Consider the following 23,219-nt stretch of genomic DNA (forward strand, 5'->3'; position numbering starts at 1 on the left):
ATTCTGATCTATGTTCTGTTGTTTCCTCATCAAAAACATTGTGTTTTGTTACATTATAACACAGCTTAAAGCTCACAAGAATCAATTTTGTGTAATATAGGACCTTTTAATAGTTTGGTAATGTAATATTATGCCTGATTGGTGTAAGTCTCATTTGTCTCCATGCTTAATTTCGCCACATTTTAATTCACATTTAAAAAAAGAAAAAACAGTTCAAGTAATAGCAACAAGTCCATTTTGGGTCAGACAAATTCTTCCAGCTCTGAGGTCCTTGTATCACGAAGTAAGTGGTGCTTCGGCTTTGTCCCCTCAAAGTCAAGTCCTATAGTCTGGTCTAAGAGTCATCCTCTGTTTTGATCACATGGAAGAGGGTGACATTGAAAATAACCTGATGTCCGTTATTCCAGGCATACAGCACCCTCTCCCGCGCATTGTAGTCAAGCATGGAGATATGAGAATACTTATTATGGAAGGGAATGTCTATGTACTCATAGGTAGAAGTTTTCGTCGAATACGCATAGTACACTTTAGCTCCGGACAGATGCGAATTAGTAATATACAGAGTTCCACAAATCATGAAGGATTCGCCTGCGTTCCTTTTGGAGTATTCGGTATTCCAAGTCTTAAGCACATGGAGCGTGTCTGGGTCGATTTGAGATATGACGACGTTTCCTGCGTTCTGATTGGTCGCGTAGACAACCCACAATCCCAGTTCGTCCGCCATGACATCGATATCGGTATTACCGCCCCACGTGTAAGGATACATGTTGTGAAATCCGGCGAATTCTAAGGCTCGTTGGGCCAAAACTCTCCCGGTTTCAAAGCTGTACTTGACGATGATGTTGCTTTGATACTTGTTGTAGTACAGAGAGCCGTTATAGACCAGGTGGTTGGTTCCTTCCCATTTGAAAGGCAGAATGTACGTTCGGGAGACGTTTGAAGACACAAAATCAGTAACGTTTTTGAATTCACGGACTATCTTGCTGTTGGTGTAGCTGTCCATGTACCAAATCTGCAATTCAGGAAAAAAAGAAACATTTTAAATATGCGTTATTTTACTTTTTGATTCCAGTTCTATCACCTGCTTGTTTCTATGGATATGTGATTGCTTTGCCTTGAATGTTACACAGTATGACATTAAACAGTTCTACCTTACATTTACTGAATTACAGGTGGTTTTATAGCTCAAAAATACCTAAAATAAATAAATAAATAAATAAACAGGCATTCTGACTGTGAGCGGGTTTGCCTCTCCACAGATCTGACCTGTAACTTAGTCTGATTTGGTCTCCATGAAGATGGAAAGATTCAATTCCATACTGTGAATAACATCTCCACGGAGAAAAGCATTTGACAAGTCCTCCACCAGAAAAGTTACACAACGCACCTTTAAGGATAAATCTTTTGTATTTTCATTTTCAATTTGTTGGTGCTTTCATATTTTGTTTATTGAATCGTGAAAGAGCATACAGTAATTAATCGAAAAGCAAATTAGCAGACTACATAGAGTTTTTAAATATGTTTGGCGATAGTTCAATACGAGTGAAAAACAGGTCGGCATTGATGATATTTCTTATTTCGTAATTATGTTTTAGATTTGTGAAGTTGTTATTTTGTAGAGGCACACAGCAGCACAGACACAAGGACACACAGGATAAAACATATTTGTTGATATTATGAGCTCCAAATACATTCAAGCCACCTTGAAATCTCAATGTGAAACTGGAGACTGTTTACGCACACCTATCTCCAGCACTGTTAGCTTATATAACTACTGCTGTCTCCTGAAATCAGCAAAGTCAAACACAGACAGACGTAGATGTCACTGAATCAAATAATTTTTTCATCCTTTCTGTTGTGTGCATGTGCTACGAGTTCTGACTGCTTTTTAGATATAAGGCATTCTTGTAAGCTAATATAAGTACTCCTATAGTTGTTATACTGATACATTTTAATATGAATTTAGATGACTGTATCATTTTGGTGCTATCTGTATCCATTGTTTGAACTTTTTTCCCCCCAACAGTCGTATACAAACCTGCTCCAACCAAAAACTTAGATTTGACCAATTTTGATATTTATTTTCTTTAGTTTAGCAACACAGCGGATAGGCGCAGCCTGAGTGCAGAAAGCGGCGCTGTCTGTGCGGTTTATACATGGATCTAGGGTTAACATGAAGTTGCTACACAAGCTCACGATATTGTCAGCGCACTCAGATAGTTAATAATCGGCATGTGATAAAATAAGCTATGATGCTAAATTAACATAGTAACATAACATAGTGAGGGGGATACATCTTACTTATACATCTATCTTACTTGAGAAGAAACATCTTAAACTTCTCTGCTCATTTGATTGTGTTTTTTGAAGAGTTATTTTGCGCTTCATACACACACCCTTTTCATGGAAAACACACGAAGAAATGCAGATGATGCAGCTTTTAAGTTAAAGGCAACTGATGTGGCTGTCGAAGAAGGAAACAGAGCTGCTGCACGTGAGATCGGCATCAGTGAATCGATGGTGAGATTTTGGTGGTGGCAGTGTGACGAACTGACTCAATTCTAACGACAAAAGCTTTCAGATGCGATAAAATCAGACGGCCTGAAAACGTTCTTGAAAACGTGAACACCTGCGGCTTATATTCAGGTGCGCTCAGTAGTCCGGAAAATACGGTATATGTATTTAAAAGTTCACTATGTAACTTTTGGGGTCTGTTCTGGAATGTTTCACAGTGCAGCTTCATTGAAGTGACCTCACCGGGCCAAGTTACACGTCAGATCTGTGGAGAGGCATCCTTGCTCACAGTAAGAATGCATGTTTGTCCATTGCATTTGCACTAAAAATACACAGATAATGCCATACTGTGAGACATTCCAGTCAAAGCGATAGTATACATGGAGGGGAGCAGGTGGGGGACCCATCACTAGAAAAGTTACATAGAGCACCTTTAAAAAACAACTTGCTCCAATTACAATCAAAGTCATCTTACTATTTGCAATTATAACCACCACTGAATCATATTGTCTCCTTCTTCCCTCCTCCTTCTCCCCCTCTTTCTCCTCCTACTCCTCCCCTTTCTCCACCTTCTTCTCCCCCCTCTTTCTCCTCTCCTCCTTCTCATACTCACCCTGTTGTTTCCGGTGGCTGCCAGTGGGTCAGTCATCCATGCTCCGAACCTCGTCCCAGAAGTCTTTATGGTAACAGGTCCAGTGATTTGCATTAATTTGCCACATGCTGTTAACAAAGAAATGCAACCATATTAGAAGAGGGCCAAGGTGCTTTTGTCTCTAACTGGATTTCTCAAGCCAATTTCATGCCTGCACCAACAGACTCTGTCCCCATGCATATTAAGACCAGGTTATTTAATTTAAAGTAATACATGCTTGGCAACAGCTACTTTTGCGGCATTTTGTACTGTGTTTGATCGCAGTATACATTTGTAAGGTCTATTGTAAAGACTACCACAACTGCACTCATTTCAATTAAATTATAATGGAGATTTATTGCTTCACACTAATCACTATGGGAACTATGCGCATTCCTATATAATGTAAAAAAAAAAAAAAAAGGTTTCTAACTACTACGAATTTGCTTTAGTAATTGTTGCTTATGTAAAAAAAAAAAAAGCAGATTAATTTAAAAAGGTAATAAAGTATAAAAAGGTAAGCATTATACTTTATCTTTTTTCATTACCTTTCCTTTATAATTGGTTGTTTAGAAATTGTAATCTTTTTTTTTTTTTTTTTTTTTTTTTTTTGCAATATCTATGTAGTCTAATTCATATTAAATGCATTTTAGTTTTTTTAAATGAAAAAACAAAAACAAAAAACAAAACAAAAAAACAATTATCCCGACCAATGCATTGCTCTGCCTGTTTCTTGCTGATGTTATAGCCTTCACAGCAAAAACTGGAGGGTTAAAATTTCAGGGTAAAATATTTTGGCTTGTTTTTAATACAGATAGTGTTATTTTAACTATTTGAAAGTTAAATGGTTCAAGTTAGGGTTATTTGCCAGAGATGATATGGATGAAGGTAGTATTCATTCAACTTCCCTTATTATTAATTTGGCACCTCCCACCCACTACTTCAAACTCCTGCAAGAGAAGACCAGTTTGAAAAAGTTTTGTACATAATTTCATCTTAAATTAACTAAAAGTGTAAAAAATGTAATCATGATAACTCTACAAAGTGTTATCCGTTTACTCTCAAAACGTTAATATAACTCTTGATTTTGGGGTTAAACAGAAACTTTGGTCCTTTTGGTCCAAAAATGCTAAATATCTCATATAAACCCTGAGAAAATGTTAAAATTGATTCTGTGAGAGTCAATTTTAACACTCCACTTTTTGCTGTGTTAAATGGAATGTTCCACACTATGGCATTTTACTCATCTATCATGGTATTATTCAATCACAGATATTTTTATTGCTCAAAATACCCTGGAATACATGTGCCTGTATCTTGGAACTATTGTACTTACTCTTATCTCCGTGGAGATGCACAAGTTTAATAGGCAAAGCAATAACCTTTCTGTGGATGTAAGCATAGTAGTGCACCCTTGTAGGTCATATATTATGCAAAATGTGCTTATGTGAGCTTTTAGCCATGTTATAATGGTGTTACCTCCTCAAAAACATACTTAGAATTACACGTTCCTTTGCTTAAATGCATGATTTTATAGCAGCTTATGAACATCAGAAACTACATATCCCATGATTAATTTCAGTGCAAACAACATGAAGAGATTTTTTACTATTCTTGGCATTATGACAGAAATAATTCACACCAAAATCTTGTCAAGGTATTTTAAAAGCAGAATTATATTAACCTCAAATCAATATCGCAATAATTATTGTTCCGTGAGATGCATATCGTGATAATATCGTACCGAGAGATTTGGATATCATTACATCCCTAATACCTAGAGTTGTGTTTGCATTCATACAGTAAACTAATAATGAGTAACCCTGCATTATTAGTTTATCTAAATATATAAAGCTTAAAATGCTCTGTTCCACCTTGTGATGTCATGTAGAGGTAGTTTTCAAATTAACAGCTCCTTTTACCTTTAGTCCAGTAGAGATTTCAGGGCTGAAATTATCCAAATGATTCTAGTGCAAGTGTATGGAGTTTGAAAATACAGTGGAGCACGTCCGGTATTACCTCATGACATCACGAGGTGGACCAGACGAGAAGAGAACTCAGCTTACATATGCAGGTTTTGTGTGTTAAGCATGTGTGAATGTGTGAAAACATCATAATATGGACCCTTTAAAATGTCCATTCTATATATAAACTAATGCAAGACTCAAGAAAATATATGCGTTATTGCTTGTATTTTTCCACTTTTACCCATTTTAAACTATTCCCACTACCACTGTGTGCACTTACAATGCAATCACACAAAACCTATTACATCCAAGCAGCTGTCTTTCCCTTTGAATTCTAGCTGTCTCTTTTCTGTTTGGATGTTGGAGCACAGCATATTTTACACCAAAGAGTCGCCGGATCAGAAACAATTTCCACCACTGCAGCTCTGAGCAAAATTCACATCCTCCAAAACACAGGATATCAATTTTGTTTTGGGATGACACATGAAAATAACTAGAATTTGAGTTTCTGGAAATAGGCCCTGAAAGTATCCATCCCCGAGAGGTCCGCTATCTCAAAGCACTGCACTATTTCCTATACTGCAGATTGGTGCTGTTGTTATCTGTTACTTTAAAACCAGGAGGGGAGAAGCAAAACAGTTTGTGGAGATGTAAAACCGTGAATAAAGCTGCTGTGAGGATATAGTATCTTATAGTATTTACACTATCAGTCAAAAGTTTGGACACACCCTCTCATTCAGTATTTTTTTCCTTTACGTTTAGGCTACTGCTTTTGACATTTTATAAACATACTGAAGATATCAAATGTAATGTGCAAGATGTATGGAATTTGACAGCAAGATGTATGCTTTATTGACAGTGCTGCAAACCCTCTCAATGATCTGCTTGATGAGGTGTCCTGAAATAGTTTTCACTTCAGAGCTGCATCTTGTCAGGTTTAGGACTTTCTTATTTTTAATATTAATCGAGTTTTATTTTTACTATGTTGATTGTTTGCTACATTCCATATCTGTTCATTCATAGTTGTGATGCTTTCAGTGAGAATCTACAGTGTAAATAATTATGAATGAAAATAAAGAAGAAACATACGTAAGTTCAGTTAAACTACTTACTTACTTTTTCTGATTAGCATAATGCAGAGAATTACTTTAGGATACATTGATTCAAATTGAGGTCTGTTGAGGTAGTATGATGCTGGAATCACATTACTGAGTTGGCCTCAGGGTGTGTTTGGCTGTAAATCTAACCCGTCATTGAATTTTAAATAATACAACACATTTCTGGACTGAAATGGTAGAGCATAAAAACATCTTTACATGATTCAGACTGAAACCCATGAATGGTTGTCATAGCAATTACCAATCTAAACTGGGGTGTAACGATATCCAAGTCAACAATACGATATTGTCACAGTATGAACCTCACGGTACGATATTTATTGCGATATCGTGGGAAAGCTCCCGATTAGGGATGTAACAATATCCAAATTTCTCTGTACGATATTTTCACGATATACATCTCACCGTACGATATTACTTGCTATATTTTGTCAAGGCTAACAAAACTGTTAATACACTACTTTTTCCTCTTAAAATGCTTAATGCTTAAGACTTAATCCAAAGAACTAAGACTTAAAAGAACTGTTATTTCTTCTTGTAGTTTTCACTGAAATGGAGCAAAGGATCTCCTGTCTTTTTTTTAGCTACTGCTGTACCATAACTCTTAATGTAAGCAAAGAGACTTGTAATTCGATATATTGTGATGGTCCTCGATATTATTGTCAGAACTTTGATACAATATCACGATGTTTCGGTTATTGTTACATTCCTAATCTAAACCAATACACAGTATCTAGAGACATTTGTATCAGAGGGCTGACACATGAAGATGTTTTCTCTAATGAATCTTAACATTACCAGTATTTAATTCAAATGAGCTTGAACATGTTGAATTGTTTTGAACAGGGATAGGAGTATGGATATCAGCGATGATGGATGAATGATGGATATATCGATATAACTATGCAAATGCCCCCCCAGCCCACTCCTACCCCCCACCCTAAACCAAAAATTCTGTTATGGTCCATCCCTAGTATTGAAGTGCACGTTACAGTAGTTGTAAGTATTTCAATTCACAAATTTTTTACTCAAATTGAAGCAGAAAAGCTGACAAATCTGACAAAAAAGCAGATGTTCTTGTGTATTTCTGTTTCACTTACTCAGTTTGCCCATGCAGGACCTGAGCCTGCTGTCCAGCCGGAGAACTCTCTGGTACAGCTCGTCATAGTCATAGGCTCCCAGTTCCTCCTGGATCCCCGTCAAGTCCAAAGACAAGTTTCTGATCTCCTCTTTAAACTGGGAGATGAGAGCGGCGTCCATCTTGTACTGCTCCAGCACTGGGATCAGAGGCTTCAGCTCATCCATCTTCTCCTTCAGCTCCTGCATGTGAACAGAAAAGGTACAGGTAGTTTTCAGATTTCTAATGTGACGATGTGGCTCCCAGACAGGGGAAAGAAACAGTTTTTCCTTTTTCCTGTTTGTACTTTGCCATGAAATATCCAAAAAATAAATTCAGAAATGTTGAACTAGTGACTAGACTCAAGAACTCACTGTATTACAAGAAAAATCTGCATTCCAACTAGATTATACTATATATTCATAATTATTTATAGTTATGGTTGTATTTAGTTTAGACTTTGTTGGATGAATGAAATAATTTGTGCTCAGTAGCCAGAGGTGGGGACTTGCAAGTTGTGACTTGGACTCAAGTCAGACTTGAGTCAGTATTTTTAGGATTTGAGGCTTGACTTTAAATAGATTAAGACTTGGGACTCGACTTGGACTTGAAGGTCAGTGAATTGGGACTTGACTTGGACTTTAGGCCTGTGACTTGAGAAGACTTGCTTCTCCTAAAAATTATCTTAGAAAGTACTTTTAGTTGATAAATGCGGTGATTAATTATACAGGAACAAACCGGACCATGTCCCACCCACCTTTGTTTGTTACTTTGGATGTAACTGAAGTACTGTGAGATGGTGTCATCAAATGTATTACACTAATGTGCAGTACAATACAGTACAATACAGTAAATGGAGGGAACTACAGAACATGATCCTTCCAATGCGGTGCAGACTACATGACAAAACTGTTATTTAGCACTTTTAAATCTGAAGATCTTGTCAAGACATTTAAAAAGGAAAATGTAAATTTCTATAACTCTTATATAAATACTCATATATAAATATACCATGATTTTTTACATACAATTTAATTTAAAAGTTATATTACTTGCAAAAATCTAAGCTATATTTGGTCATTTGGTTTAAAGACTTGAAAGGACTTGAAGCTCAAAGTAGACGACTCAGACTTAACTTGGACTTATGGGCCACTGACTCGAGACTCGACTTGGACTTGAGGTCAAAGACTTGAGACTTATTTGAAACTTGCAAAACAACGACTTGGTCCCACTTCTGTCACTATTAAATTAAAAAGCATATTATATATGTATAATCAGAACTAGTATAAGTTCATATGGTAATAAACAAGAAAACATATTATGTAAATTACATTTCATTTGCTAAAAAGATTTCTGAGATGCCTGACGTAGCAAAATTGTTATCAAACATTTCCATTGGATGAAAATCAAGATTGAAATTTTGGTATCCTGACAACATTAGTAGCCAAAAGCAATTCAATAAAACGAATCCATATAAAGCATTTAAATAGAATAGTAAAAATGAATTATGGGCAATAAAAATCCACTATACAAGAGCTGTATTGTATTGCATAGCTGTATTTAAGACCTATCCAAACGCGGTGTAATTTATATTTCTCTGGGGTGGCTTTTGCGTTCATAATAACTTAGCTGAAAATAGACACATATTCTCTGTCATTTGTCCTTTCCTTCAGAGATACTGTAATATTTTGTTGCTCGATAAACCATGACATTGTTTATTTATATTGTTGCTGTGGTAGTGGCCATTGTTCCATGCATTTATTTTCCATTGGAGTGTGTTAAATTTCCACCACAAAGCTCCCTGGTCCCAACCCAGCTGTCCCAACTATACACACAGGACAATACTGCTGTAAAACACTAGCTACCTAACTAAATGTGGCATATTTTGTGAATCAAATACTTGTCAGCATTGCATTTGTTTAGTTTTTTTTGTCTTTGAGCTTCACCATATGTTTACTCATTTTATTGTCTATTATAATTTAAAAATATTGTTTGGAATTCAAAAGATCCTGATACAATAGCGTTAAGCTGAGTTGCTAACACTTGAAAGCAAGAAAGTACAGGGTTTGGTTTTGTTTCACCAGTCATTTCTGTATAGAGTTTGCATGTCCTCCTTGTGTTCAGTGAGTTTTCTCTGGACACTCTATTTTCCTAGCCTGATTCATTGGCCTGTCTGACCTCGCAGCATTAGAATTCGTTTGCTCGATGGTAGGCGGGTACTTTTTTTATTTAATCAGTCGCTGCTATTTGGTCATGACGTATGTAATGCACAAAATCCCGTAGGAAGAACGGCAATAACGTCTTTCCCCTTGATAAAATTCACCAAACATTCTCTTTGTTCTGGCTTTAAATCCTTGATCGTTGCCAACACAGAATGTATGTCTTCGTCTACGTCCATCTTGACCACTTTGTTTACTGTTGTGCTGTACCACAAAAGGGACACAGACAGGCACTTGAGTTTGACGTCATGGCTTCACAGCTCGCTTCGCTGATTGGACGGTGTGTGGTCTACAACTTCCGGGGTTCTTGCAAACAGTCTAGTGTATTCCGATTCCTGACCTAGTTGCTAGAGAGAAATTAAATTGAACTGAGGCACTAGGTGGCGCCAGCCTGGCTACCAGTTTACCTCATCAAACCAAAACATGCACCATACATAAAATCATCTAGCTGAGGTAGTCCTGACCAACGACTTTCTGACTGTCTAACCATTCTCAAGACAGATTATACATTTAAATATCCCACTGTACTATATGGTGTAAAAGATGATTTCTATTTACTTACTTTGGTACACAGAAAACTTTAATGTTGCATCTGATAATATAATGTTTTTGGTTGTTAGCTTTTTTTTTTCAATGAAGTACTTACAATCTTACTTTTTCCTAATGGCATCTAGTAATTATAATGTTTCATATTTATATCACATTTTACACACGTGACAAGCCTCTCAAAGCACTTTACAGTAGATCAGTTATTCATTCATTCCAATCTCTCTCGCAGGTTGTTTTTCCCTTTCAGTAGCCACAACGCCAATGACCTATCCGACTATAACCATTAAAGGTCACATATTCACAAAGACAAGTGGGTAAAATGCCTTGCCCAAGGACACAGCATCAGTACACAAGCCTGAACTGCCAATCTGCACATTGCACACAGAAAAATGCTCCCATGTTGATATGATGTTGTTGGAAGTGTTTCTAAAATCAATGAAACCGTAGTAGTTAATAATAAATAACAAAAGTCTTCAGACATGAGCTATTGATCGGGTTTTGAGCAGAGTAAGATTAAAGGCGGCTGCACAGACCTGGACGTTTCGCGTCATGATAGATTTTCTGTCGTCTTCGATCTGTCTGAACTTGGTCCTCAGGCCTTTCATCTGGCTCTCCATCTTCATCACGTACTGGAAGTCCCTCTGTGTGCGAAGGTTCAGCACTTCGATGGACTGAGACATGTTCTGGACCTGAGGCAAGAATACAAAGAACACATGAATTGATGAATAAGTATGTTTGTGAGTACAATTTCTTATGATGACCAACAACCCTGATTATAAAGTTGAGGAGAATTTTCAGTCTGTTAAGTCCTTTAAAGGTGCATCGCGCAATTTTTCTCGTGGAGGGTCCGTCGCCTGTTTGTCTTGAAGGAGATGTTATTGCTTTGTCTAGAATGTTCCACAGTAGAGATTAAACCTGTATATCTAGGCTACATTACAGGTCAGATCTGTGGAAAGGCAACTCTATTCACACAGAAAGAATCATTGTATTTTTGAAGAATAGAAACACTTGTAATGAATAAATGCTAGATAGATGTGATTAAAGTCATACATTGGAACATTCCAGGCAAAGCAATAATATGGAGACCAGCAGGTGACAGAGCCTCGACCAGAAAAGTTGTGCAGTGCACCTTTTAAATCAAGAGATTTTATTTTTGATATTGCGGAATAATAGATGTATTTGCGGACAGTTTTGTTCACTTACTAAATATTGTTTTTGCTAATTCGTCTCTGTTTTACATGTCTAGCCAGTAACGTAAATAAATAAATACATGCATATAAATACATAAATACAAAGATCATTTCTAAATAAAGACTGATCAAAATTGGACTACTTAAAGATGAGGAATACTAAAAACAAGAATGTACAAGAATAGGAACTAAAACATGAGTAAATAAGAGCAAACTAGGCATACAAAAAGACTGAACCAGGACTAAACCAAGACATAAACCAAAGAGTAGTCTAAACATGATTGAAAAAAAAAAGAATTACTAACCAGAACTAACCAACCAGAAATAAAAATGACTTTATTGTGTTTTATAGATGAATTAATACAATGAAAAATGTGTGGGCAAGATCAGATTAAGGTTTTCCTTCACAGCTATACTTTGTTAAGGGACCATGCTGTTAATGGTCTGGATACACTTGTAAACTTCTTATTTATACTTTGCAGTGACATTACGCTGTGTGCTTTCTACATGTATGTGTATTGTGTATTGGTGGACCGTTCACCTGCACATTAACACTGCCAAATAAGTTTTAAGACGGCCTGAAAACAATAAACGTCCATGGTCCTGTTTAGGTGTTTGATTTTCAACAAAAAAGGCGAGAGTGAAAAACTGAAAAACTATTGGCTAATGATTGCAAGTTTTTGACTGTAATGTTATTTGAGAGGTAGTGTTTAACAGCATAAATCAGCTCACCTGTTTTAGTTCCAACTAAGTCAGTTCTTTCTTGTCAGATTGTCTTAAAACAAAGCTGATAAAGTCTAACTTGAGTAACAGAGCCCCAGACAGAGCAGTGCCCACAGTTAATATCACATAGGAAATGCGAAGTATCAGTACATTAATACCATCTTTAATACTATCAGCGTCACAGTTGGATAGCCACATGCCTATAATACTGTACAAAACAAGTCCAAATGAACCTTCTTTTGTCATATTTTACTCCCTGTCGGTTTTCCTTGAGACCCGGAGCTGAGCAGTCTTGAGTCTTTTGTTCCTCTCACTGAGTCTCACTGAAGTCACTGTGGTGCTTGCTCTGGATGTGTCCGATGTGTAATAAACTGCTGCTGGAGTAGAACAAATGTGGGATAGTGGGAGCTTTATGGGGCTTTTAAAGGACAAAGACTGTGTTGTATTTTGGGGAGGAAAGTATTTTAAAATCATGCAGAGGTGAAGATTCACTCAGTACCAACTTACATGTTTAATAAATTTTCATTTAAGTGCAAATAGAAAATGGATTTTTATTTGTGATGAGAGATAAATGTTTACAACACCAGTCTTTTATCAACCCTGAAGTCAAGTGATTTTATTATCATATTCATATGTATTTTGACCACACAGGTAAAAAGGATATATATTTACTGTACATATGTTACTTTTCTGGTGGAGGGTTCACCACCTCCATCTCTACATGAAAATGTTATTGCTTTGCCTGAAATGTTTCACAGTACGACATTAAAAATCTATTTCGCAAGAAGACAAGCATGATGTCGCCAGACCAGACCAGGCCAGGTCAGAAACATGAAGAAACAAGGCTGCTCAAAGTAAGTGTGTGTGTTTTTTGAGGCATTTTAATTTAGTTTTTAATTAAAAAAAAAAACAGACTGACCAACAGCCTGTATCCCCGAGCAGTGAGTTTGTGAACAGTGCCTCTCATGGACAATAACCACACCCACCAAAACAATAATATTGAGTTGGACTGGTAATGCTGCATAATGACATTAAACTCCACATATCTGTCTGTTTGCTCCTGCTACTTTACTGTTTATTACCTATGAGCTGCACTGAATGGATTTATTATGCTAATGTTTACACTGGGGGTATTTATGGGGTCTTGCACTTTACATCAAATCTGTGCAGTGTTTGATATGTTATAACATAAGTTTAACACCATACTGTGAAGCATTTAGACAAAACAGTAACATGTCCATGGAGAGGATTTTGTGGCAGACAAGGTACACAGTATTATGTAGTGAAAGTAGATTTGGTGTAACTGGTGTTGATGTTCACATAATGGTGTTACCTCCTCAAAAACAGCTACTGTTTACCTTTATTTCAGTAGAGATTGGTAATTCCAGGGCTAAAATTATCCAAATGATTCTAGTGAAGGTTTATGAATTTTAAAAACACAGTGGAGCACTTCCTGTATTATAACATGACATCGTGGCACACATGACAAGGTGGAACAGTGCCTAAATATGCAGCTTTTGTGTCTGAAACATGTGTGAATGAAACAAAACACAACTCCAGGTATGTTTGTGATGAGGAAACATTATAACATAAATTTGAATATAGTGCAATATGGACTTTAAATCAAATAAAACATGATTATGATTATTATGATGACTGATTGTAATCCCACATATCTGTCACATGTTGTACCTTCTCCAGTAGCTGTCGTAACTGTCTGCTCTTAGCGTCTCTGGAGCACAGGCTCTGCTCTGGAGCCACCACAGTACAAATGCACCTGCCGTCAGCATCCTGCGCCGAGCTGTACACCTGCCAGCCCTCCTTTGGACCGATCGTCTGCACAAACACAAATCATAAATACAAGGTCACTACATTCATTCATTTATCAATCAATCAAAATGTCCTTATCATCTATAATGTCACACACTTGTAAGACATCAGCGAAATTCTGAATGTTTGTATTTTTAATGACTTAAAGGTGCATTGTGTAACTTTTCTGGTAGAGGGTCCATCAAATGCTTTTCCCCATGGAGATGTTATTGCTTTGTCTGGAATGTTTCACAGTATGGCATTAAACATTTCTATCTTCACAGAGACGAAACCAAACCCAGACCAAGTTACAGGTAGTAGGTATTTTTGAGCAATAAAACTGTCTGTAATTGAATAAATGTAAAGTAAAGCTGTTTAACGTCACACTGTAGAACATTCCAAGCAGAGCGATGACATCTCCATAGAAACAAACAGGTGACAGACCTCCAATCAAAAAGTTACATAGTGCACCTTTAATTATTGACTCAAAGCATAAAAAAGTATCAAAACAAATTATATTTTTGTGTGAATACGTGTTAATTCAACTAATTATTTCTCTTTCGGAAATTACTTTTCATTGAAGGCTTTCTTGTCGAAAAAATATGTTTTAAGAGCTTAATTTGCCTCTGTTGGTTCCACCCACAACTGTAATTTTGTGTTAAGTGGAAACAAAACAATTACAGAAAAATAATTATGGTGAATCTGCATGCTTCAGATTTGGTGCAATATATAAGAGCTTAAAAGCACAGTTTCCAAAAATTCTTATTTTTGTGTGTCCTGAAAGTCCAAGAAAATCAAAAACATACCTGGAGTTGTGTTTTGTTTGAGTAATTCTTTATTACTAGTTTGTCTACATGTCCAAAGCTCAAAAGTAGTACTTCAGTAGAGATTGACGATTCCAGGGCTGAAATCATGCAAATGATTCTAGTGGGGGTGTATGAAGTAAAAATACAGTGGAGCACTTCCTGTATTACCACATGGCGTGACAAAATAGACCAGTGTTCTCTGTTTGAGAGAACAACTAAATTTGCAGAATTTAAGTGAATAAAACAAAACAAAACTCAGGAAAATTATAGCATAGATCAGAAAATAGCATATGGGCCCTTTACTTGACAAAAAATCATACTTAATCATACTTAATTTATATTGTCTTGTATCTGCATCACTCAGAAAGCCGCCTTATTTACAAAATGTGCTCCATAAATAAAGTTGGATTTCTTTCAGGCTTTGGACAGACTATAAATTAACATTGCACACTTAAAATAATCAAACTCCTCACATCTGCCTTGACACCTTGACCACAGATAAAACATTAATTTTCCGCTTGGTTAAACAAAGTCCAGATGGATGACTCTGAGGGCGAAAAGAGGGGGAGGAGGAAGAGGAGGAGGAGGAGGAGTGGACTTTGGCCTGCCTGAAATATGAGCATAATTTACGTTTCTGTGGCTCCCATCACTCTGCAGAGCCCGGAGCACGTCTGCTAGGAGCGCTTTGAAAATCTACACACATGATGCAACACTTTGATGTATGGCCATCTTCTTTTTCTTGCAAATCATGTTAGGAAAATCCACCTAAACAGATATTGCGCCGGAGCCTTAGAGCAAATTTGGTAAAGATGTGAAATACAAACTGCTAGAAGAGATAAGGAGCTACAGAAAGCGTAATAAGACTGGAATGCCAATTAGGGTGGAAGCTCAGGGACGTCAGACATTCACCCAGACATGTACTGTTTTGTAGCAATAAAGAAGACAGTACAAGATGAGGGGGCTAATGGAATACAGGCTGTCAAATACAAGGGGGAAAGCTGGAGAAACAAGACAGATTTCACTCTCTACACAAAGGCTTTTCTGTCAGTCAGTGATGTTAGAGCTGTACTAATATCACTGCCTCGGAGAGATTATCTGCTGTAATTTCAAAATCTAATTCAGTAGGGGTGTAACGATATCCAAGTCTCACGGTACGATATTTACTGCGACATCGTGGGAAAGTTCACGATATTACGATATTATACATAATAACAAGACTGACATTATAAAATGCTTTGAGCAGTCATTTGTTAAAACTTGTTTTGCCATATTCTAGAGATTTAACAATATCCAAATCTCACAGTGCAATCATATCACGATGTGCATCTCACGGTATGATATTTAGTGTGATATTTTGAAGAGAATTAAAGATGGGACACTTTTTTGCTTTTAAAATACCTTGACAAGATTTTGGTGTGAATTATTACTGTCATAATCCCAAGAATTCAAAGTAAAAAACATATTTCTTCATGTTGTTTGTGCTGAAATGAATCATGGGATAAGTAGTTCTTATGTTTATTATCTGTTGCTACTATAAAACCATGTATTTAAGCAAAGGAACTTGTAATTTGATATACTGTGACAGCCCACGATATTATTGTGAGACTTTTGACGATACGATATCATGATATTTCGGTAATTGTTACATCCCTATAATATAGTGATGAGAAATATGTCCAAAAATAATAATTTAATCCTTCAATAGCCCATACTGCCTTAAAAGTGTCTATGACAAGTCCTCATTTTACTAAAACACAGTTAAGGTCATATATTTCAGGATTTACCTATAATGTTGAAGTTTTTTTTTTCCAAGTTTGGCTGTTTTTTAAGTTTAAAATTTTACTTCCTGATTGGAAATTATGACAGGGATTTCCATAATTATTCCATAACAACTCTAATGTACACAGAAATGATTAAGTGTCAAATAAAATGATAAGAAAACATCTTTGTTGATCATGTTTTAAGTATATAAAAATTGTTTCTTGAGTAAATTGTACCAAACTTTTAGATTTAGAGAATTTGTCCCAGTGTAATGTCATCTCTTTAAAACTGAACTCTCTTCCTATAATTTTCAACATACTTTTCACTACAAATTACTTGACTGCTGTAAAACTACAGTTTATATTTACAGCAGGCATTATCCCACCAAATTCTCAGAGGGTAAAACACTTTATAATTAGATGTAAATAACACACTGTGGTCTCATTTCAACATTAAGAGCTGCTTATATAATATACACGTATGCACTGGGGTAAATCACATTACACTCAACACAGAGAGAAATCAGGTACAGCCTCCACTCCAGATGCTAACTCGCTCCCTTCATTTGAATGCATAACCTATATCCTCTGCAGTCAATGGAGACATAATTACAGTTGTGAAACAATATGGCAGCCGATGCAGAGATGATCGCCCTTCTGTATTTCTGTATCTGTGTCTGTCTCAGATGGTTGGTTGGAGTTCAGGCTCCGAGGCTACAGTGGATTCACTGAGCGCACGGCCACAGTCTGCTCATTAATCTTCCTCACAAACACAAGCTCTGAGATGTCCCCTCTGAGCCACCAAGTCTGCTCCTCCTCAGCACAAACAGTACTACTATAGACTAAAGTACCAGAGAGGGAACTGTACTTTTACTTAAAGATCCTATATTACACCAAAAGGACTCGTCTGAGCTTTAAGCCATGTTATAATGTTGTTTCCTCATCAAAAACATACCTGGAGTTGTATTTTGTTTCATTCACACGTGTTTGAGTTTATTATTAGTCTGTCTACATCTCCAAAGCTCAAAATGCTCTATCCCACCTTGCGATGTCATAAATTTAAATTCATGTTTAAATTAACTTTAATTTAAATTTAACAGCCACCTTTTATGTTTAGTTCAGTAGAGATTGGGAATTCCTTGGCTGAACTGATCCAAATGATTCTAGTGGAGCACTTCCTGTATGACTGTATTACATCACAAGGTGGAACAGTGTGTTTTCTGTAGAGGAGAATGAAACAAAATAAAACTCCAGGTAAACATTATAACATAGATCAGAAAATAGCTTAACATGGGCTCTTTCGTGGAGGGACCATAATCATCTTTGGGATAAGTTTGTCTGGAATGCTCCACACAGTATGGCATTGAATTATCTATCTTGCATTTGTTCAATTAGCAGCCTTGTCAAATTATCTGGGCTTACATTCAAGTATTTTTGACATCATAATTAGGGAAACAACACTTGCAAGAGGAAGTGCCAAAGATTATACAAAATTGTTATGATACAAATCACAAATTGGCTGCATTCATACTTGTCCTGGTTTGGTCCTGAGGTAGACTTTGTTTGCTGTCGCTCTTGCCCTGGTTTAGTCCTGGTCTGGTCCAGGTTTAGTCTTAGTTTAAAAAAATACACTGGTTATATGCAATCCAGTTGTAGTAAAGAAGAAGTCATGTCATAGTATACCTCATAATATCTGTATGTATATTCTACTAGTCAACTACCAACAAATTTACTGGGACTCAAACATCTTTCCACTTTTACCTCTATTTGTGTAATATTACAGTATTGAACAAAAGTATAAAAAAAATCTGATATTAATCAATACTAATATCAAAACTGCAGTAGATACTAATTTGAGCAAGTATTTATAGTTAAAAAAAAAGTCACATTCACAGAACAGAAATGAACGTTTCCTGAATAGATTTCGAATGATCTTGAGCTGTATCAGAACACATAGACTAACCCTAACCCTCAAGTGAAACTATTTTAAAACACTGTAATACATAGACTGTCTTGTATGTTTGATGTGCAGATCTCTCCATGCCCATTGCTGTGTCTGCTTGGAATAAGAACTCAAGGATTTTAATCTCAAAAATTGGACCATATATTGTCAGTGGGTTTTTTATTAGCTAAACATATGATGAATTGGAAGGAACGTAAACATTAAGTGCTTTGACATAGACAAGTGGTACAAAGACGTTTTGGATTTAATTTAATTTCTATCATTTAATTACTATGGAGCAGACTGCTCAGCTGTTGGACACAAAAAACAAACACACTGTCGGCACATGGACTGTGGCAAAATAGAATAGAAGAACAGTAAAATAGAATAATATGCTGTTGGACAATGTCAAAATGTAGGTGTATGTATATTTGCTTGCATAATGTACTGTATGTGTAAGTGCGTTCTGGGGTTGCCAAAAAAAAGACAAACAAACAAACAAAAGATATAAGGGAACAGAAAATATGTAAATGCAAATGTGATTTGACAGCCCTAAAATGTACACACATGCAAACACTGCACTGAGAAACTACACAACCCCACCCCAACAAGCCTTCTTTTTATTTACTTATTGCTCTGTTGTTGTTGTTGTTGTTTTTTGTATGTGTGTTACTCTTATATTCTATTATGTCTGTTTTGTTATTAATGTGCCTGGTATCCATTCTCTCAAAATGACAAAATTAAGAAAAAAGAAAACTTACTAGACTATAAGAATACATAGACTAGTATACGCCCATGAACCACTATAGAACCTACCTGGACCACTGAGGGATTACACAGATATAGGACCAGATGGTAAAATGAAACAAAGTACTATGATTTGAATATTGAAAATAGAAAGTGAGACAAAGCCTGCACACTTACTCCCAAACTGCTTTTAATGAATGACAACGTTTCGATCAGTGGATCACGTCATGACCTGACAAAGATCCACTGATCGAAACATTCATTAAAAGCAGTTTGGGAGTAAGTGTGCAGGCTTTGTCTCACTTTCTATGTTCACTGTAGTAGTAGCCTTGCACCAATGAAGTGTGTACACCGATACCTTTTATTAAATGTTGAAAATCACATTTGATTGTCTATTATTTTTATCATTGTGGTTTCAGAATCACTATTGAGTATCAAGTCTTTTCCTTAGTATCGAAATTGAGTTTGAAATGTATATACTACAGTACTGTAAAACTCATCTCACAGTAAAATCCACTGGGACTCAAATATCTTTCCTATTTTACTTCAATTTGAGTAACATTATATTGAACAGAACACTATAAGTACCTCCATTTGCAGATAACTACTAAATCCCACCGGGCCCCCACCCTCATTTCCTTGGTAACATTTCTCATTTCTAAAGGACTAAAGTTTGAATGTCTTTGGATACACCTCACTCATCAGTATTACAGAGACTCCCTACAGACAGGGTTGGTTCCAGCTTTCAATATGTTTACACAGAAAACCACGAAACTGCAGAACCAGAGAATATATGCTGATGTGGGCTCCATTTCAGTCACACACAAATGAGAAAATCTGCTGTCACTGGATCTGTCACAGTGTGGTGGCAACAGAGAATCATATAAGACCACACAGCAATAAATCACACATCAAATAAAAATGACATTCAGAAATAAATAAATAAAACATATGTCGTTTCTATTGCGGCAGTTGTAACCTTTTCAACAGCAGAGCCTGGGTGGGGACTCATCAAAAATATCCACGCACTGCAATTTTACTGAAACATTCATAGTATTGTTGGTATTAGAAGTTGAAGTGTAAAGGGAGTTCATACAAGTATATATAGTACTTCTTTTGCTTATGTGTAGGTGTTATAGGTGTAAGATTTTGGTATTGATATCAAAGATGGGAAATGGGCAAAGGCGCAATGATAATTTTTGATAATTAGGTGTTTTATGAAGGGTCTTAATCCAAGTATATATAGCACTACTTTTGACAATACATAGGATGTTATTGCGTATTTACAATTTGAAAGGTTTTAGTCTTGCTCAAATATGGGAAATGAGCAATGGTGCAATGATCATTTATATTTGAGTAACTTTGTGTGTACAATCCCTCAGTCGTCCAGGTAGAAAAGAAGGTGGTAATGGTAAAAGAAGAAATTCAATTTGTAGTTTTGAGCAGTATCCTTTCAAAATCTCTATATGAATTATACTTAAACGTAAACAAATACATCATTCATTCATTCATTAATCATTGGATTTATATAGCACCTTTCAAGACATCCAACGTGCTTTACAGTGCATTATTCATTCACTCTAAACCAGGGGTTTTCAAATTGTGTGAATGTGAGCCTCCCTTTAGAGACCTGGTTGAGACCTGGTTTAGACCTGGTTTTAGTCCTGGTTTTTCATCATGGTTTAATCCTGGTTTGATCCTGGTTTAATCCCAGTTTCGTCCTGATTTAATCCTGGTTTAGACCTTGTTTAGACCTGGTTTTAGTCCTGATTTTAGTCCTGGATTAGTATTGATTTAGGCCTGGTTTTAGTCCTGATTTTAGTCCTGGTTTTAGTCCTGATTTAGATCTGGTTTAGACCTGGTTTTCTCCTGATTTTTGTCCTGAGTTTAATCCTGAGTTCAGTCCTGGTTTAGTCCTGGTTTAGGCCTGGTTTAGTCCTGGTTTAGTCCTGGTTTAGGCCTGGTTTAGTCTTGGTTTAGAGGCATGGCCCAGAGTCGAGTACAGGGAGAGATACAGTCCATGCAGTGTATACTAGGCAAAAAAGGTGGAGCTCCAAACTATGAGTAGTTTGTCAGAACGGCAACATAATTTTACAGCTAATACACACACGCACAATTACCGATAACAATACTGCTACAGATGCGGACCTTTATCTTTTTCTTTGTGCATGTGTCGAGCCTCCCCAGTAGCTCTTTGGCGGGCCTCACCTATTGAAAACCTTTGCTCTAAAGTCATGATACGAAAATATTGTAGTCACAACTGCACTGGGACAGACTGACAGAAGAGAGGCTGCCACCACTTTCATAACAGGCAATGTGGGTGAAGTGCATTGCCTAAGAAAATGACAACAGTTTTTTTTTTTCCCACTGTCACACGTACTGCTTAAATACTTGAATAATTTAGACTACATGTCATTTGATTTACTTGTTAAGCAGTCCTGTTTTAAACTAACATCATTGTCTGGTTTAGTGCTGTTCCCTTCCTATTGGCCAGCCTTCCGTCAAGCTTTGAGTGAGTATTCAGGTGTATTCAGCCAATCACAGTGAAGTATGAACTGTCAGAAGAAGCACAAGTCTTTTGTTGTATCATTTTTAAAAAGTCAAACATGTACATGAATCACAATAAATTCAATATTGTGATTTAGACTCTGAGAAACCATTATACAAATTTATTGTCACATCGTACACCACAAGAAAGCCCCTAACTGAAACACCTTTCACCATACATGAATCAAGTAAAAAATGTAAATTAGGATCTAGGGTTTAATAAAATCATTATCTAAATTTATTGGCACAACGCACAGCACAAGAAAGGCCCTTAACTAAAACAAATGTATGCAATAAATGATCTGCATATTACTCACTTAATTGTAGTGCACAAGGTGAAGCACCCTCTTAGCTCATTTTAACAGTGTGACCTCCACAGACACAGAATTAGATATTATTATGCACCACTGCAGCCAGAACCACAGCGATGATTGAATCAGCCGGAGCACAAATGAGAAAATGACTGCAGTTCAATACAGGTGCTCTAAGTCTTTTAAAATCAACTGAGCTTTATATGACCACTAAAGCTGTGACATTTCTTCCATTCATAAAACCAAGAAAAATGCAATAGTTTTACATTACAGGGCAAGTGTGGAGGTTTAGACTAGTCCATAATAAAGGTTCAACATAAATTCTTTGCAAAATGTTGTGTTCTTTGCTGGCAGCGTATGTTAAAGGTGCACTACATAACTTTTTTAGTTAGGGTTCCGTCATCTGCTTGTTTCTACAGACAGACAGACTAGACAGAGCAATAACATCTCCATGGAGAAAAGCATTTGACGGGCTCTCCGCCGGAAAATTTACACAATGCACGCATTAGTATAAGAATAAATGATAATAATACAGGTGGGGGGCAGCTAAATAAATATTGTTCTAATGCAGATTTAGTTTACACTGGGAGTTTTTGAGTCTTGTCACCAACAGAAATTATCTGGTCCAAGATTTATACATTTTCCTTTTGGATATTCCACAGCAAAGTACAATGTAATCAATCATCATGTAATCTGAAAACCACCAACAATTTGCACTCAATAGACAGCAGTAACTAATGTTAATTTGTCTTATCTTAAAGGTGCACCTCACATTCACACTGCCTTGTCTCTGCTGATGTAAACCTGGTTTGGTCCTGTCCCAGTCCTGAACTAGAGCAGGTTATTCTAAATGGGTCAGATTATTGATACTTTGCACTTCCCAGGGTGTGCGATGCTGAGAAAGCACTGCTCTGTTTCTAAAGTTGACTTTAATCTGAGTTTTATTTTAACACAATTTGGCCTAGAAGAGCTGATTTGTTGGAACTACAACAGGTGAGAAGATTTTGTGCTGTTAAACAAACCTCTTATCAGAGCACGGCTCATTTACACAGATCTACTGACGAGACGAGACACGGTCTTGAAGCAGAGAAACAGGTTCACAAACTGAGACCACTTAACACAAAAATGCACAGCTCCAGTTGATACACCAAGTCCCTACAGAATGGGATTAATATCAACTATAAACACCCAGTTTGTGTTGTGAGGTTTGTGAACTGGCAGGAATGCATTGCTTGCATGCAAACTTTACTGAAGTAAAGACAGTCTGTC

The 23,219-nt window shown here is 36.6% G+C and overlaps 1 protein-coding gene across 1 annotated transcript; it reads right to left on the minus strand.

Moving 5' to 3' along the window:
- Positions 1-334: 334 nt before the first annotated feature.
- olfm3a (olfactomedin 3a) lies at positions 335-10,804 on the minus strand. Its single transcript, XM_020930786.2, has 4 exons — positions 10,649-10,804; positions 7,331-7,550; positions 3,128-3,234; positions 335-1,012 (listed from the first exon to the last, which is right to left on the minus strand). Exons 1-4 carry the CDS (start codon positions 10,793-10,795, stop codon positions 335-337), a joined length of 1,152 nt encoding a protein of 383 aa, XP_020786445.1. The 5' UTR covers positions 10,796-10,804.
- Positions 10,805-23,219: the final 12,415 nt, after the last annotated feature.

The sequence above is a fragment of the Boleophthalmus pectinirostris genome, unplaced genomic scaffold, assembly GCF_026225935.1.
Source record: "Boleophthalmus pectinirostris isolate CB_2022bp ecotype Guang Dong unplaced genomic scaffold, ASM2622593v1 HiC_scaffold_15, whole genome shotgun sequence".
Classification (NCBI taxonomy): domain Eukaryota; kingdom Metazoa; phylum Chordata; class Actinopteri; order Gobiiformes; family Gobiidae; genus Boleophthalmus; species Boleophthalmus pectinirostris.

What these genes read in the sequence shown, in the direction of transcription:
- olfm3a (XM_020930786.2), bottom strand. Translation starts at nt 10,795, where the DNA reads ATGTCTCAGTCCATCGAAGTGCTGAACCTTCGCACACAGAGGGACTTC. An exon ending in GTCCTGCATGGGCAAACTGA is followed by an intron (nt 3,235 to 7,330) that starts GTAAGTGAAACA and finishes CTTTGTTAACAG; the next exon opens with CATGTGGCAAATTAATGCAA. An exon ending in CAGCCACCGGAAACAACAGG is followed by an intron (nt 1,013 to 3,127) that starts GTGAGTATGAGA and finishes CCTGAATTGCAG; the next exon opens with ATTTGGTACATGGACAGCTA.